The 15,545-nt window shown below is 39.4% G+C and overlaps 5 protein-coding genes across 5 annotated transcripts; 1 reads left to right on the top strand and 4 right to left on the bottom strand.

The window, feature by feature from the left end:
• Nucleotides 1–728: 728 nt before the first annotated feature.
• Nucleotides 729–2,315, bottom strand: C922_01432 (hypothetical protein; the record flags this gene model as incomplete). Its single annotated transcript, XM_008817036.1, has 1 exon — nucleotides 729–2,315. The coding sequence occupies one exon, from the start codon at nucleotides 2,313–2,315 to the stop codon at nucleotides 729–731; it is 1,587 nt and encodes a 528-aa protein (XP_008815258.1).
• Nucleotides 2,316–4,592: 2,277 nt separating this feature from the next.
• C922_01433 (hypothetical protein) lies at nucleotides 4,593–5,728 on the bottom strand (the record flags this gene model as incomplete). Its single annotated transcript, XM_008817037.1, has 5 exons — nucleotides 4,593–4,780; nucleotides 4,952–5,003; nucleotides 5,094–5,226; nucleotides 5,349–5,461; nucleotides 5,606–5,728. The coding sequence occupies 5 exons, from the start codon at nucleotides 5,726–5,728 to the stop codon at nucleotides 4,593–4,595; spliced, it is 609 nt and encodes a 202-aa protein (XP_008815259.1).
• A 1,566-nt stretch (nucleotides 5,729–7,294) lies between these two features.
• On the bottom strand, nucleotides 7,295–9,493 carry C922_01434 (T-cell immunomodulatory protein; the record flags this gene model as incomplete). The annotated part of the gene is made up of 1 exon (XM_008817038.1): nucleotides 7,295–9,493. One exon carries the CDS (start codon nucleotides 9,491–9,493, stop codon nucleotides 7,295–7,297), a length of 2,199 nt encoding a protein of 732 aa, XP_008815260.1.
• Nucleotides 9,494–11,171: 1,678 nt separating this feature from the next.
• Nucleotides 11,172–11,768, bottom strand: C922_01435 (hypothetical protein; the record flags this gene model as incomplete). Its single annotated transcript, XM_008817039.1, has 2 exons — nucleotides 11,172–11,202; nucleotides 11,392–11,768. 2 exons carry the CDS (start codon nucleotides 11,766–11,768, stop codon nucleotides 11,172–11,174), a joined length of 408 nt encoding a protein of 135 aa, XP_008815261.1.
• A 1,380-nt stretch (nucleotides 11,769–13,148) lies between these two features.
• On the top strand, nucleotides 13,149–14,232 carry C922_01436 (hypothetical protein; the record flags this gene model as incomplete). The annotated part of the gene is made up of 2 exons (XM_008817040.1): nucleotides 13,149–13,871; nucleotides 14,137–14,232. 2 exons carry the CDS (start codon nucleotides 13,149–13,151, stop codon nucleotides 14,230–14,232), a joined length of 819 nt encoding a protein of 272 aa, XP_008815262.1.
• Nucleotides 14,233–15,545: the final 1,313 nt, after the last annotated feature.

Here is a 15,545-nt window from a genome sequence, read left to right on the forward strand (position 1 = left end):
GGTAGGCACACTTGCGTACCACACGTTGGCGGTTTACGGGAGTTACTCCTATTTAATTGCATCTTTGGGGAGGATTCATCTACCATTTGCCTAAATGCTTCGTTTAACGTGACACGTTCCTCACCCTCTGTCCAGCATAGGTACAGTTTGAAATGGCACTTCCGATTTCAAATCATTTAAAAGGTGCAAATTGTTTTGTTAAATATTTTACTGGGAAGAAGGGAAACTAACTGGGGGGCGGCCTGAAATACAAACTGAGAAGTGTCTCCTCAGGATGTTACAGGGCATTCATAAGTTGGCATGAAATAGCCCCGAACGGGAGTGGATCACGGACGGAGGCACACATTAAAAATGAAAAAAATAGAAAAAAAATAAAAAATAAAATAAAATGAGGAATGCAGAAATGGGATAAAAAAAAAGGAAAGAAGGCGACGTAATGGGGGTTGCCAAATGGTAGCTACAAAATGGCAGGCGTATTTTTTTCACCCCTTCTGCAGCACAATATCCTCATAAATATGCCACCTTATTTTGTGAAAGTTGCAAAAAGTTTGCTTCTCGGCTTCTGTGCGCACGAAAGGGACGTGTGGCCATGTACGGGGAGGTAGGAAAGAAATATTCCCCGTTTATGTTGATGGTGTCCTTTTGTAGAGAGACAACGGTTCGCTCGACATGCTGCGAAGCAGGGATGTTGGCTGCAGTTACACACAGAACCAGCGGCACCACCACCCCTAAGGTTGACACTTTATCTTGTCACTTTTTATAATAATAAAATCATCAAACTTTCTGTCCTGGGAAAATACAAAGTCATCAACTTTGGGATAGATGTCCAAAGCGGCGCTGGAAAAGTGGTCAACACTGTGATTATTCTCTTCACGTGAAAGGGACAACTTCGTCTTAGGAATAACGTAATAAGCAATTTTGTTTAAAAATAATTTATTGTACAGTCTGATCATATTTTTAAAATTAATATTTTTATTTTCAGCCTCTTCCTTTGGCTCCTTTAACAAAATTAAGCGAATGATTTCTTTTTTTTTTTCTAATTTTTCCAACTTGTCCTTATCTTTTCCAAAGTGATTTCTGTACTCGTAGGCAATTTCTTGCCTGTTTAGAAGGGTTAAAATTTTTAATAAATTTTTCCCCGTTAAATTAAGCAAAAACTCACTTAAAAAAGTTAATCGTTCTTTGTTGCTCAGCACATGTAGTCTTTTAATTAGGCCAATGCCATGAAGTTCTTTCCTTAGAATGATGCCACATTTTGTGTGCAAATTGATATTTTCTTCAAGGTTAATAACTGTTGTTTTGCTCATGCGGTTTGCGCAGCCAAATGCGCTGAGGACAGATTGCGTGAAGCTGATTCTTCCTGTGTATGTGTGTCCAACAACCCCGTAGGTAATTTTCCTACCCGTGTTAAACAAGCTTTTCACAAGTGACCTTACAAATATTTTGTAGTTGGTACTGTTGCTGGGGACACTATTTGAATGGCCTTGTGCCAATTTGGGGCCTCCATTATTTCCTCCTAACACTAAATAGCTCAGATTTTGCCTCTCATAGCATATAAAAGGTATAGTTAAAAAACAGTTGCGAAAGAAATGTAGCCACTGTTGAATTAGAGGCACCTCCACCAAATCACATTTATTCAAAATTAAAATGACTTCCTTCTTGCACTGCTTAATAAAGTCTATTATATCTTCCTCTATGTACACTAACGGGTTCCTAACATCGATAATGTAAAACAAGGCATCACAATTTCGTATGATTTCTAGTAGGTTATCCACGTGCAAGTACTTTTCGTTCAGTGAGTAGTACCTTCCTTCCTTCGCCTTTTCAAACATGTGCATCTTTGCCGCGAAGTTTAGATCGAGATAGTTGTAAAAGGAGTTCGCACATGGGTTAGTTTCCTCTACAGGTGCGCTTCCACAGGTCGTGCTACCATCCAACGTATCATTTAGAAGTGCACCGCAAGGAACATTGATTAGTTCCCCATCAGGGGCCCCCTCTGAGGAAATGTCCAACTCAAACATCATATTCTGCAGCGTGCAGTCATCGTGTTGCTCCAGCCTAACTTCCTTGCATGTGTCCTCATCACCGTTATTTTTGTTTTTCTTCTTCGAAGATATTATCTTTATATTACTTAATATGTCCTTTTTAAAAATACATTCTGGGATTTTCATAGATTTCTTCGTACTCCTCCTGTTATGGATTTTTGTTTTTTTAATGATTTTTTTTAGCTTCTTCTTGTGTGCCGCTACTTTCTTTGTGATGGCATATTTCTGTTTAAGGGGTTGCCTCTTACTGGTTTTTCCTAGCTTCACCATTTTGTTCGGTTGTCTTTAGGCGCACAGAATGATTAAACGGTCCCTCGTAGAAGGATAAAACTATCCATAAGGCGCAGAAGAGAGGTGGCTAATAAGACGGAATAAAAAGTTGCCCCTTCACATGAACGGTTAGGAAAAATAAAAAAACGGGTGGTATACTTGCCGTGAAAGCTATGAAAAGAGAGAGCTGGATTCAGACGGAAGAAGTAGGCTAGCAAAATGGGCCCACTTTTTCATTCGCCCAAGAGCATATTAGTGCAGGTACAAACTCCATGAGAGCAGACGTGTATGTTCACGGTCGCATTGATACGCAGTTACATAGGTAAGCAGAATGGATAGTAGCAGCTTCTAAAAATGGGCACTGCAAGTGTTCCCTGATATGTTTCCTTAAAGTGGAAGTGCCCTTTATGCCACTCCACAATGTAGGATAAAAATACAATAAAATAGAATACAATGCAATAACTTCTAACTTTCGTTCCTTTCTGCTGTTCAGACTGTGGCAGCAACACCTTCAAGTGGAACAGAAAAAAAAAAGAAAAAAAAAAAAGGATTTCCGCACTTTCCATAAGCAATATGGCACTATAACATATGTATTTTTATCCATTCAACTGGGTAGATGAAGCAGCGATATCGCTTTTATAAAAACAGATGAGTTTTCAATTTTTAAAGAACACTTCCGTAAACATATTGTTATTTTAACGGGGAAAAAAAAGGCAGCTTTTCAATTTTCTGGTAAATGCAGGGTGATAAAAAAAAGAGGAGATTTTTTTTGTTTCTTTTTTGTGTCGTTTCGTAAAACATATGGAAAATTATAACAGGTTTTAGCTGGATGCCACACTCTTATAAGTACAATTTAAAATTTCGCCATTCGGAAAAAAGAAAATACAAATTGGTGAACACCGTAAAGGAAAGAAAATGAATTGCATCAAAAGCACAAAATCATGAAATGGAGTCATTTTTTGGTTCAAAAATTTGGAAAAAATTTGCTTTGCCATTTTTGGAAGCATGATCCATTTTTTATAATAAAAAAGGGCATATAGAAAACTTAACCCAACTCGACCAACTGACAAGGTGACATTTGTTTTTCCATTCACATATAAGGTAGCGTATGCGAACCGTTGTTGTGTTATCCTTTTTCCGGTTTAGGCAGCGAGCAGGCAGGAAGAAAATTTCTCCCTTTTTCGTTGTTTTTTTCTGTTTTTTTTCCTCTGGAAGGAGCAGAAGTAATCTATTCATTTTTATTTAGAGGTTCCCTTTTCTTCCATTTTGATAATACGATTATACCACACATTCCCAATTAAAAGCAAGTTGATAGGGAAAAAATGGATGGCACAGTGGAGGGAAAAGGCAAAAAAATGAAACCCAAGTCGCAGCGAACTTTTTTCCGCCTATTTTTATCCGTGTCCGATTTTAACCCATTCATGCCTTAATGGGGAGAGCACTGCGGGGAGGTCAAATACCCCCCCCTTTTGAAGAAGTTTCCATTTTTAAGCTTACCCAAGTGAACGCCGCAACGGTGGTTGCTCCTATTTGTAATATTTTCATCATCCCCGTGTGCAAATCGGACAGTATTAACTTGTATGCTCAATATCTTACTAATAAATCGCTTTGATGGACCCGGAAAGGGCTCTCTTTTAAATAAATAATTGCGCCGTTGGACAATGGCACATTTCTGTTCCTGTTCACGATGCCCATATTCACACACGGTTATCTCGTTAAACCAGTTGAAGTGATCCTTCGGATGCTTTTATGAAGAAATATAAAATTGTTCAGCAATTCGCAATAGAAAGGTAGAAAATGTGCATGAATCGGGGTGGACACGTTTTACCCTCATGTAGGGGTAAGGATAAGCATGCCATGTGTACTACACAAATGGGGGAACATATTTTCATCCCTTTGCAGCCTGTACATCTGCCGCTAACTCCTCATATGGGACGCATTGAAAAGTTTTTAAACTTTCCTTTTTTTTTCCTTCTGTTCAAGCATTAAATGCAGCATTCTCTATGTAAGCACCCATTTGGGGTGCCTAGGAAAAGGGGGGGGGGAAAATAAAACCGTATTCACATTAAAAAATATATCTTAAGGCTTAAAATTTGTGAGCTTCTACCACATCTCCTGGGTTCACGCCCTCCTCGTGTTTGCTATCATCTGGTTGTATCTGCGGTTAGAGAAAAAAGCGCGACGAAATTACACATTTTGGTGTTACAGCTTAGGTGCATATGTCTGTCCCCATGTTGAGACATTTTTCCTCCGGAACAAAGCAGCGTATGGAGTGCCTTATCGATCCATTGGCGGCCCCCCATTCATGTGTGTGTTTTTCATCACCGATCCGCGTGCTCCACATTTCTTCGTCCTGAGACATGACTGATGAGGATTCTCCAACTTGGCAAAATCGAACACCACGTAACTTTCGCGATTGACGAAGTAATCTATCAGTTCGCAGAAGTATCCCTCAATTTTGTTTTCTAAAAGGGGAGGGGGCGATGAACCGGGGTGCGTGAAATTGGTGAGAGGTCGTCTAGTATGGTAACCGCAACGGAGTGCCCATTCGATGGTCCATTGTCCACTGTTCCATTGTCCATTATTCATTGTCCTTTTCCTTTTTTTTTGTTTTTTTGCCTTATCCATTTTGTTACCATCTTTCAGAATAGGCTGAAAATTCAGTACCATAAAGTTTTGCATTTTTTCCTGCGAAAAGTTTTTTTTTGTAGGAACAGTTGATATAATGGGAAGTTGTAAGATCCATTGGGGGCAGTCCCCACTCTGTGTTTCAATTACCTTTGCCTTTTTTATGGCCTCATTTAGGGTTTGAAAGGAAAATTTCTCCACCTTGTGGTTACATATACCTTGTGTGTTTACAAGTGCGGGGGAGAATTGCTCAAACATTTTTTCCTTCACGCTGGTAAGCCACCTGAAGGGAGGGGAAGCCCGTGGGGTGGTGTCCACATAGGGTGTGTGTGTGCTTCAACCCAGCTAAGATTATCATCGAAGGAGTTTCTTTTTTTCTCAAGATTTGCCCTCTTTTTATATTACAGTTCGTCATGTCTTGGCCTTTTAAGGACAAATTTTTTATCATAGCAAAGTCGGATTTCTTGCTTTGTGCCATTGTATAGGAAGTAGTTGCAGAAGGGGTCTTCGTCACAGTACTTGCGCGATAGGGGGAGGTGAACAAGTTTGTTTGAAAATGAACGATGCTGTATTAGCAGATTCATGTAAGCAGGGTCAGAATGTAGAATTATATAAACAACGGAGGAGTGACGCCTCTGATGAAATCATTTTTTGGTTCCAACCAATTCTCCGTGGTTTACGCTCAGGGAAGATTTCCTTTTACTTATAACTAGGAAGAAGAAATAAGAGGCGATTAGAAGTTTCTCCCTCAGCTGATGGTTTACGGAAAAAATTGCATTGAACATATCTTCCCCATTTTCAACTAACCATTGTAATTTTTGCAGTCAAAATACGATTCTGCAAGAAGAAGGAAAAAGGGATTACGCAAATCATGAGAGGTAATGTGTCAACCCATATGGTGATGTAAATCATTTAGGGAAAAAGGTGAATACTTGGCAAGACCAAATATTTCTTTTGTGTTATCCCGTTGTTGAAGTTGAAGCCGGAAGTCTGTCCATCGGGGGGGGAGAGGGAAAAAGACGAGGCACACACGTGTATACATGCATCCGTGTATTGATGGATCTGTGTATTCATGTGCAAAACCATATGTGCCCACGTGGCGAGAAGAAGATGTGAACGATTAGTGCATAGCTACTGCTCATTTGCAGTGGTGCACTTGTCCTGTGCGTCAAGAGCGTAAACTGGTAAGAAGTAAAGAATAGAAAGTTTAGTCCCCACCACGGTATTGGCAACTGCCAGGAACAGACAAAAGTAGCGTATCCCCCTGATGATGCACCTCATTTTCAACAAGATAAACAAAGTGAATTACAAAAAAGGGTGAACAGACAACGCAGGGAGTGAAGAAAACGTGAAACAAGTTAACGTGTGAGAAGTGGAAATACCTTTGCTCTGTGCTGAAAAAAAGGGAATAATCTTAATTTGCACGTTTTTGCTGAAAAATAAGGCCCCCCCAAAAATTATGGAACTAATTTGGACAGTAAAGTCCACTTTGATTATCTCCTCGTTCTGACCATTCTGTGAGGATCTCGGAATGTATATACAAAGCAGTGCAATTAGTGGGGTACATAAAAATGTATGAATTAAAAAAAAAAAAAAAAAAAAACATTCAGCGGTGCAACAAAATAGGAGCTCCTTGACTCAGGCACCTGGAACGTCTAGCACCGTTTCCGTAGGCAGACTGGGTTTGTAACTTTTCTTGAAATCGCCTCTTTACCCTTTGCGTCTGTCCGTTTTGCAAATTTTACCATTTTTTAAAAGATTAAGGGCGCTTTATAATGTTTTAAAATGAAAGGAGAACACGGAGAAAAGTCACATTGCAAAAGTTACAGCGAAGCAACGAAAAGAGGCGGGGGGGCGAATCAACATATCTTTTTTGTCTACATAAATATAAATACACTAAAAAAAATTTTAAAAGATAGTTCCTCCTGAATTTAGCTGAACGGGTTGAACATCTCGTATAATTCTTAACAAAAAAAAAGAAAAAAAAAAAGGCCAGCACGGTGGTGAGCATAATGCGAACTTCGTCAATATTGCAAAAGGGAAAAAAAAAAAAAAAAAAAAATGGAGACACAAATGAAGAAATTAAAAAGATTCAAATTAGGTACAAAACAGGGGAATGTATATTTGCGGGATGAAAAATGAACTTCATTTTTATTTTGTTCCCAAAGGGGTATATGTGCAATTTATTCCGCAAGGGTTGCACAAGTTGGTGCTGCAAATGGGGTTGCTTGGCACGCTCTTTGGAGTTCAGCAGATCTGCTTAGGGCTGACATGTTTTGCACCGCTCTCAATAGCTTCCAACAGTTTCAAACCGCTTCAAACCGCTTGAAATCCCATTTCGGCGCTGCCCCTCAACCGATGACGAAGTGGCTCTTGAAACCCATTTCCTCCTTCGAGTCCTCCACCTTCTCGCGCCTGTCCAGGATGAAGATGAGGATTCCAATGACGGTAAGGCAGATGAGGGTGATGTAAATGATGGAGTAAAACTTCTTGGACGGGTTGACGGAGAGCTGAATTTGCCACTTGTTCGAGTTGTCCAGGGGGTATGGAATGACGAGGATATGCGAATTGGGGATGATAGACACCCACATGTTGTAATATTTCTGTTGATGTGTTGGCATGCCGACATAAAACTCTTCCACGTAGTTACTGGTTCGGCCTAGTCCAAACAGAACATACGGTAACTGCAAAGGGGAATGAGCGGATTGGCTTTTCTGAATCCCAATTCGGCTAGATTTAATACCATTCACATCAATTACGGTAATTTTGAAAGTCGGTCCATGGGCATTCCCCCCTAGCATTTTGGTACTTATCTTATCCTTCTCTTTGTAGCAGTCGTTAACACATATGCCATTTAACGCGGTCGACTTTAGGAAAAGCGAATCCGTTTCGTTGCTTCTGATGAAGCCTACGGCCCCATACTTGCTCTGCTTGCTAGACGTTTTGTACTTGCCAAAGATGAGTATATCTAACACGCCATTTTCAAAAATGTCAAAGAAAGCAGAGTTGTAAACATCCGTCACAATTTCGTCTGGAGATGTAACGAACTGGTAGAAATTAAAAAAACCCCGAACATCTACGTTATTTTCTTCATGTAGACCCTTCTGTTCATTTTTATAAATGCGCACATACTTCTGACCTTTATCATTTTTCAATGTTAGTAGTAGGTCTAAGAAGCCGTCGTCATCGACATCTCCGACGCTTAGGTAGGAAGGATAGTCTGCATTTCCTGACAAGTGCAACCCAGAGGTATCTACGACAGATACGAAGTCATCATTTAATTCTTGCACAAAGGTGAAGTCACTTTCTGAGCATAAGTTGGATGCCAATCTGCATTTACTTTCATCTGGTTTCTGCCAAGAATGGTCACATATCTTTTTTTGAACATTGGGGATGAAAAAAATTTTATCATCACTCACACAGCAGTAGTTACAGTAGGAGCTTTTATTACACGTTGGAATTACAATGTCGATGGATCCATCGCCATTAAAGTCCCCAAACAGGACTTGCAAAGAATTGGGTGGTAAATTATAATTTTCTTTATGCTTGACGTAGATGCCTTTTCCATCCACTATTTTGTTCAGCCAGATTTCCAGAGAGACGTTTTTTTTTGTGTTACTTTTATCATATACCGTGAACACCAAATCGGCTTTACAATCTCCGTTGATGTCTACAACTGCGCTTGAATTAGGGTTAGTAATTTCGCCTACTTCTGCTTTATCAAATAGGTCCATACTTTTCCACAGTGCACTTTTGAATTCCCCTTTTCTGTTAATCCAAACAAAACGGGAGAAACCTCCTGCCTCACTGGAAGGTATTTGTGCTATAAGATCCGGCAGTCCATCATCATTTATGTCACAAACGAGTGGGTGAACACTACTAAAGTAGACGCTTTCATTCGTTTCTTTTGCTCCTGCCTTTTCGTTACCCGGTACAGCAGCTTTCTCGTCCGTGTCACTTTCCTCATCTGATATGTCCTCATTTGCAATTTCTTTTTTTCTTGAATTAAATGCCTCTTCCAGTTTGTCATTTTCGTTCTGCAAAAATGAGGCAACATAATACTTGGGAGTTTTGCTACTATCCTTGGTGATTTTAAACAGCACGAGGACGTCTAGCGCGCCATCGAAATTAAGATCGATCGCAGTGATGTTCATTACTTGGCCTTCGAGGTTGACTTCCGTGTGATACACAAATTTGTTTTCATGGACGCTGAAAATGTACACATAGATAGTGCTCATCTGTTTATCTTGGTCATACTTAAAAAGAATCAAATCCGTTTTCACATCCGAGTTGTAATCCCCAAAATCGCCAATCTCCGCGTTTATGTTCAGTCCAAGATTATAATTTATTTTGTACTCTGGCTTTTCCATCGGACTTATAGATTTCCATTTCTCAAACAAGTTCCAGTTATTCCCTTGGACGTAAAAACCTGTGTAATTCGCTTCATTTTTTTCCCCCGATAGGTGCATAAATGTTCTCTTTATGATGCTGTACAGGAACAAAAGGGACACCAGTTTGAACACAATGCTGTATTTTCTGCATATTGCCATATTGAGCCTTTTGCTGAGCGCTTGGAGCGGGGGATGGGAAAAAAATAGGTCACCAAAATGGTGTATACGCAAAGGTTGGTACTTAAAAAAATAGGATGGTTAGTTCCCTATCAAATATGTTTTTTTTTTTTTTCTCTCCTTTTATGTGATAAAAGAAAAAAAAATTCCCCGTCTACGTCACGTATGGCTTATGCGTACGTTAACGGTATTCTATGTTCCCCTTCTCCAAATATCATTTTACAGAGTGACCAAAGGGGAACACGCCTTGGGGCAAGGGTTAGGAAGTCTCCACGTTATTTTAAGAAGGCACATACACACAGATGTGAAAAAAGAAAAAAATGAAAAGAAGAAGAAACCACTTCGTGTAGTGGTGCTCATGTGCGGGAGACTTCAACAACCTTTGAATTTACCCAACATACAAAATGAGCTTTTTCAAAAAAGTTCTTCATAAAATAAAATCATATACAAACAGGTGAAGTTTAAAAAAAAAAAAGAAAAAAGGCAAATCAGAGGGAAGCAGACGTATAACCATGCACGAAATCAAATGGCACGTCGTGTGTTCTGTTTTGCGAAGTTATACAGGAATTCGTGCACAAATATGTACATTAATAGGCGGATTCTTCAGCGGAGGGGGGCATTTCCCCAGGAAACAAAACAGGTTAAGCATGTCAGTTGGACTTGACACAAATGGGCACATATATATGTTCAGAAGGTATGCACGTAAGATATCTGCCTCTGATGCGTAGTCCCCCGAACAACTGCAAACGCTGCGAAGGAATTGATAACAAAAATTCTCTCAACTAGGCATAACGAGCGATGTTAAGGGGGTGAAAATGCCGCCAATTGTGGTCATGTGCGGCGAAGTATGGCTAATTATGGCTAAGTATGCCAAAGGATGATAGCAAATGCAGCAAGCGGCGGGGAAAAAAAAAAAGAAAAAGAGAAAATGCTGCTTGTCGTGAAAATACATATGGCGTGATGGAAAAGCATCGCAAGTCATAAACGGGTAAGATGAAATTGGAAGGAAAAAATTTCCCAGTTTTTTCACTCACTGCGAGTTTAATTCGCACCAGCGTTGGAGTTATATCAATGTGCGGATGCGCGTTTATTCGAGTCATCACTTATGCCATCTGATATACGCATGATACGTACATTTGGGCTGTATAAGAAAGTGCCCTGTTTTTTCGCAAGGTACCTCGGCAAAACAGCAAAGGTGGGATTTAGCGAGGGGTAAAAACGATGGGCTAAAAGGATGAGCAAATCTTTTTAACAATTCAAGAGTCAAAAAAAAAAAAAAAAGCAAAAATCAAAATTAAAATTAACATTAGCGTAAATGTGAAGGTAAAACATGGCCAAATGCACAAACTGCGCGCAAGCGTCGAACATCAAATGCCAAATTCCAAAGAGTAGAAAATGTAAATATAGATACACGGATGGGGAAAGAATGCTAAAATAAAATCCCCCCCTTTTTCTTTCCATGAATGTTTGCAAGCTGTGCCCCTCTGCTGGGTGTTGCTAGCGCCTCGTGTCTTTTTGGTCCAATTTTCAGTCCAAGAACAATATGTTTACCACTTCGGAGTTATTTCCGGAGGAACGCTCAGAAAGGTAAGAATTCCCCTTGTTTATTACGTCCAAATGGGGCGTGTACATCTCTACGGTCATTCCATCCCGTCTTCACTTAAAATTCTTCATTGGGAGGCTCATTGGGGCTATAAGAAAAAAAAAAAAAAAAAAATTATTGGTAAATTAAGAGTTGGCTTAAAAGGTGGTACTATCAGTCCAAGGCAGACGCAACAAAAGTGGCTGCACTTTGGTTAATGGTATATTTCCACATTGCTACGACGAATGCGCGTGCTGCATCGTTCAGACATTTCCGCGTACGCCCCACTCTCCCTTACTTGCACTGCTTGTCCAGAGCCCAGTTCCTCAAGTTGTGGTAGGTCGTAGCTCCGCAAATATTGTAGTGCGTCTTCAAGTTATAGTAATAAGGCAACCCCCCACATAAATTATCATAATCCAGCTTCTGCAGCAACTCAAAGTTGTATGAATTTTCATACATTTCTAATTTTAAAAAGTTAACCCCTTCTTCGTCCTTTAATTTGGTTAGCAGCTTTTCCATACTGTTGCAGTATTCGCAATCTTCACTGTGGAAACAAAGGAGGTGTGGTAATTTTTTTTTTTCCAAATTGAGAAAAGAAAGGGCGTTCCTTTTTCGTCTCCTCCGAGTTCCAGCTAATCTCTTGTTCGGCATAAAATCGAATGCTTGGTAAATCATCGGTGATGCGTTCTGAGATGTTAGATGTTTTGAGTGGTGGCCATTTTTTAGACCCACTCCCCTAACCGCGTTATCATTGTGGCGAAGAGAAATAGAACTTAAAAAAATTGTAAGAAAAAAAACGGACACAGAGACAATGCTAATTGTGCGAAGCCTCGGTGAAAAAAACATGAGCCAAAGATTATTCGAAGTGGAAGGAGTTTTATCGTTTTGTTTGGCCTAACTTATATATGTTATTTTGTGCAACGTGGAGGCACACATGTGTGGGCAGCTGGTCTTAGGACTCGTCCGGCGTCTTGAAATATGGCCCCTTTTTAAGTATACACGATACGAAATGCGGCATGATAAAAATTGCTCTGCATCGTTGCTTCTACTAATGACGTAGCGAATGAGTCACGTGGAGGTGAGTAACTAGTCTGTTTCTAATTTAAGAAGAGGAGGCGTATTTTCGATCAGGATAGGTACAAACTTGATTTTTCCTAAACAAAATGTAGATGGATCAAATTGGCATAAAAAAAAAAAAAAAAAAAGTGACTTCTTTCTTCTTATATATGCTTATATACCAGAGTGACAGCTCATTAGTGTGGTAAATCCTACGAGGCGTTTTTCAAATTTGCAAAATGGTACAAGCGTTAATTCCGTTCTATATTTCCTCCCGCTAGCTTAGGGAGGTTTACGTACTCTTTGTCGCACGCGAAATGTGGCACATCACGAAGAGCGGGTGTATGGCTTTGTATGTTCCTATCTCATCGCATACCACGTGCCACGACGCTTTGTCACGTCGCATTCACACGTCGCTATGCTGTGTTGCCTTTTCAAAAATGCAGCCGAATTGGGGATTCGCGCAAAAGGTGAATGTGGAAATTTTAAAAAAATAACCATTTCCCTTTTTTTCACGCCTCCGCGGTTTTTAAGTGGCGCCAAATGTTGCCAAACTGTGTATGTATAAAGCACAGTCAAAAAAAAGCGCACTGCAGAAGTGCGCACATACAAACGCGCAGATACAGGGCCACATAGATATAAACAGACCGCCGAATGCGCAGCCGGTTTGGGGAATAAAACACTCATAGAGAAAACCCCACACGCATTGTGCGACATAACACCAAATTGTAAGCATTCCATACTCGAAATAGGAGAGAAAGAACTCAGCAAAATTGACTTACAGAGAAAAACGATTTTTTTTTCTTTTGCCAGCTCTACTTCCACCATAGGAAGACCATCCCAACGTGCTTAACCCGTACATATATGTAGTCCCTCTAGTGCAACCCACCCCTCTCCCATGATCGAGGGAAATTTCTGCCATACTTGCACACGTATGCCTTTCACATAGGTAGGCAGTCTTTAAGGCATCACACGATAGGGTTACAGAAATATCCCAAGATGTGTTTGATCCTTTTTTTCTGTATATATATGTTTCATGTTTTGAAAGGCTTGAAAATAAACACAAGAGTTAAAAGGGACATACGCTTATTGGTATGTAACGATATAAGGTACAAAAGAAGGCTACGCGAAAGAAACCTATGCTTATTAAGGAGTAAAATAAATTTGAACTTTTGGAAGAAGAAATATCATGAGAGGTCCATAGATGAGAAGCTGAAAGTCATCCCAGTGTACATATTGACAAATTATAATAATTCGCCCTACATATTTCACGAAAATGAAAAACAAGTGTGTTACCTTTTTCTATGTCCGCACGATGCTGAGAGTATGCTGGACGATCTAATAAATAGCAATGGGGTGAGAAATGCCAGGAATATAAAAATACATTACTTGAATATGCAGAAGGCTTATCAGCTGATAAACGAATTTTTACTTTTGAGAAAAGCAGAGAAGAGAAATCCTCATGTGAGCAAGAATAATGTCTGCTGGAAATTAATCCCATCAAGGAGACAAATTCAAAATGCACTTTTATTTTTATCGTTTAAAAAAAGAAGCGAACTGGTATGTCCTATTTTTTATGTAGACGGGTATTACCTACAACGGGATTCCAAAGACATTGTGCCTTTGTTTTTCGATGTTGAGGATTTGAAGAGCGCAATTGAAAAGACGCCCCTGAAAAATTACAAGATTAAGGTCCTAAATTTTGTCAATGTGATCTTTTCGGTAATAGGAGAGCAACGGCGAGAGGAGCAAGGGGGGGGGGAATAACCCTCTCCGTGTGTGCTTGTACCGTTTGGGTAGCCTCTACCAGAGGAGTTGCACATGCGGTGGCGTATAAATGTCCTTGACCGCAAGCGCAACATAAGCACATGCACATCTTCATATTTTTAGCACACGTGTGTGTTCTCTGTGCAACCATTCTTTCGAAATTATCCTTCACATTCGCGGATGTGATGCAAAAACGAAAAATTGCCCCCTTTTGCCACAGGACGATCACAAGAAGTTCGGATTCATACCCAGTTCGAAGAGCGTGGCGTACTTGGACACATTGAAAAAGATTGGAGTAAGGAAATCGTACTTTTAACTAGGCATTTTTTTTGTTTTTTTTTTCCAGCTCTTTTCCACAACACGTTTTTGTAACTGTACACCTTTCTGTATATTACGAAAATTTTTATTCACGGACTTGTTTTTTTTTTGATCACATAAAAGTGGTAAACTCCTCGTTGTGGGAATCTTTTTTTTACAGTTTTTTGGTTTTCTTTTTTTTCTGTCCATTTGTTTTTTTATAACATCGAGATTCCCCTTTTGAAGGAATTTCTCCTTTCTTTTTTCCATATCGCCGTTATTTAATTTGTTTTTTCTTACAAAAACTTTAACCAAATTGTAAATTAGTCAATGTGTGAATAGTACAGTGGCATACCCACAGCACCACGCAGTCATTTTACCCAACGGAAATTACCACTTAGTGAGAATACATTCCCGCGGAATTGATGGAAGCGAATTGAGGTGTAAAGTTGGGACAATTTCCTTGTCTTTTTTTTTTTTTTGAAACTGGAAACGGAAGGTGTGTGAATTGTCAGGGCAATCATCATGTGTCACAATTAAGTAGGACAGTAATGACACATACAGAGAAAAAAAATTGGGGTAGCTCTTCTTTCAGATCATGGGGGAATGATCCCCCTTTTATGGTTAGGGGGTAATTATTCTTAAGCATAAAATTACGTAATAAAGCCATAAGTATGTTTACACGTGTACACATCAGTTTTACATGTTGCAAATAACTTAAGGGCAAGTTTGAAATGTGAGGGAGAAAGTAATGTCCACGGAAAAACATTCTGGCAGAACTTTGCACACACACATACAGAGGGAAGGAAAAAAAAAAAAAAAAAAAACAAGTTAATCCCATATGGTGATACAAAAAAAAGTGAGGAAATTACGAAGATGTCGCGGAAGAATATGATAAAAAAATGTACTCATTCTTCCTCCATCTTTGCTTCAATTTTTTAAGGTGTAAAATTGGTTAAAAAAAGGGGGCTAAGGACATACCACTGATTATGCTTTTCTCACAATTCTTATTTTTCGCGGAACAGCATTTTTATTTTTTGCTGAACGGATGGGGTGGGGAATTTTCACACTCCTCCGTAACGCATCGTATATATGCATATTGCCAATCGTATCTCATCGTATCGCTTTTTTTTTTTTTTGGCGGGTATGGGCATCCCTTTTGCGCATTTCTTCTTTTCCTTTTTCGCAACAAATAGCACAATTTAGTATCATTTTTTTTGTTATCTTTTTACTGGGTGAAAATGTGAATGTTCATTTTAGTTTCCTTTTAAGAGTAGTTTCACTGGAACCCCAGCAAAAAAAAAAAAAAAGCAAAAGGAAAAATGTTCACAT

Source organism: Plasmodium inui, assembly GCF_000524495.1.
Source record: "Plasmodium inui San Antonio 1 unplaced genomic scaffold supercont1.4, whole genome shotgun sequence".
In the NCBI taxonomy this organism is placed as follows: Eukaryota; Apicomplexa; class Aconoidasida; order Haemosporida; family Plasmodiidae; genus Plasmodium; species Plasmodium inui.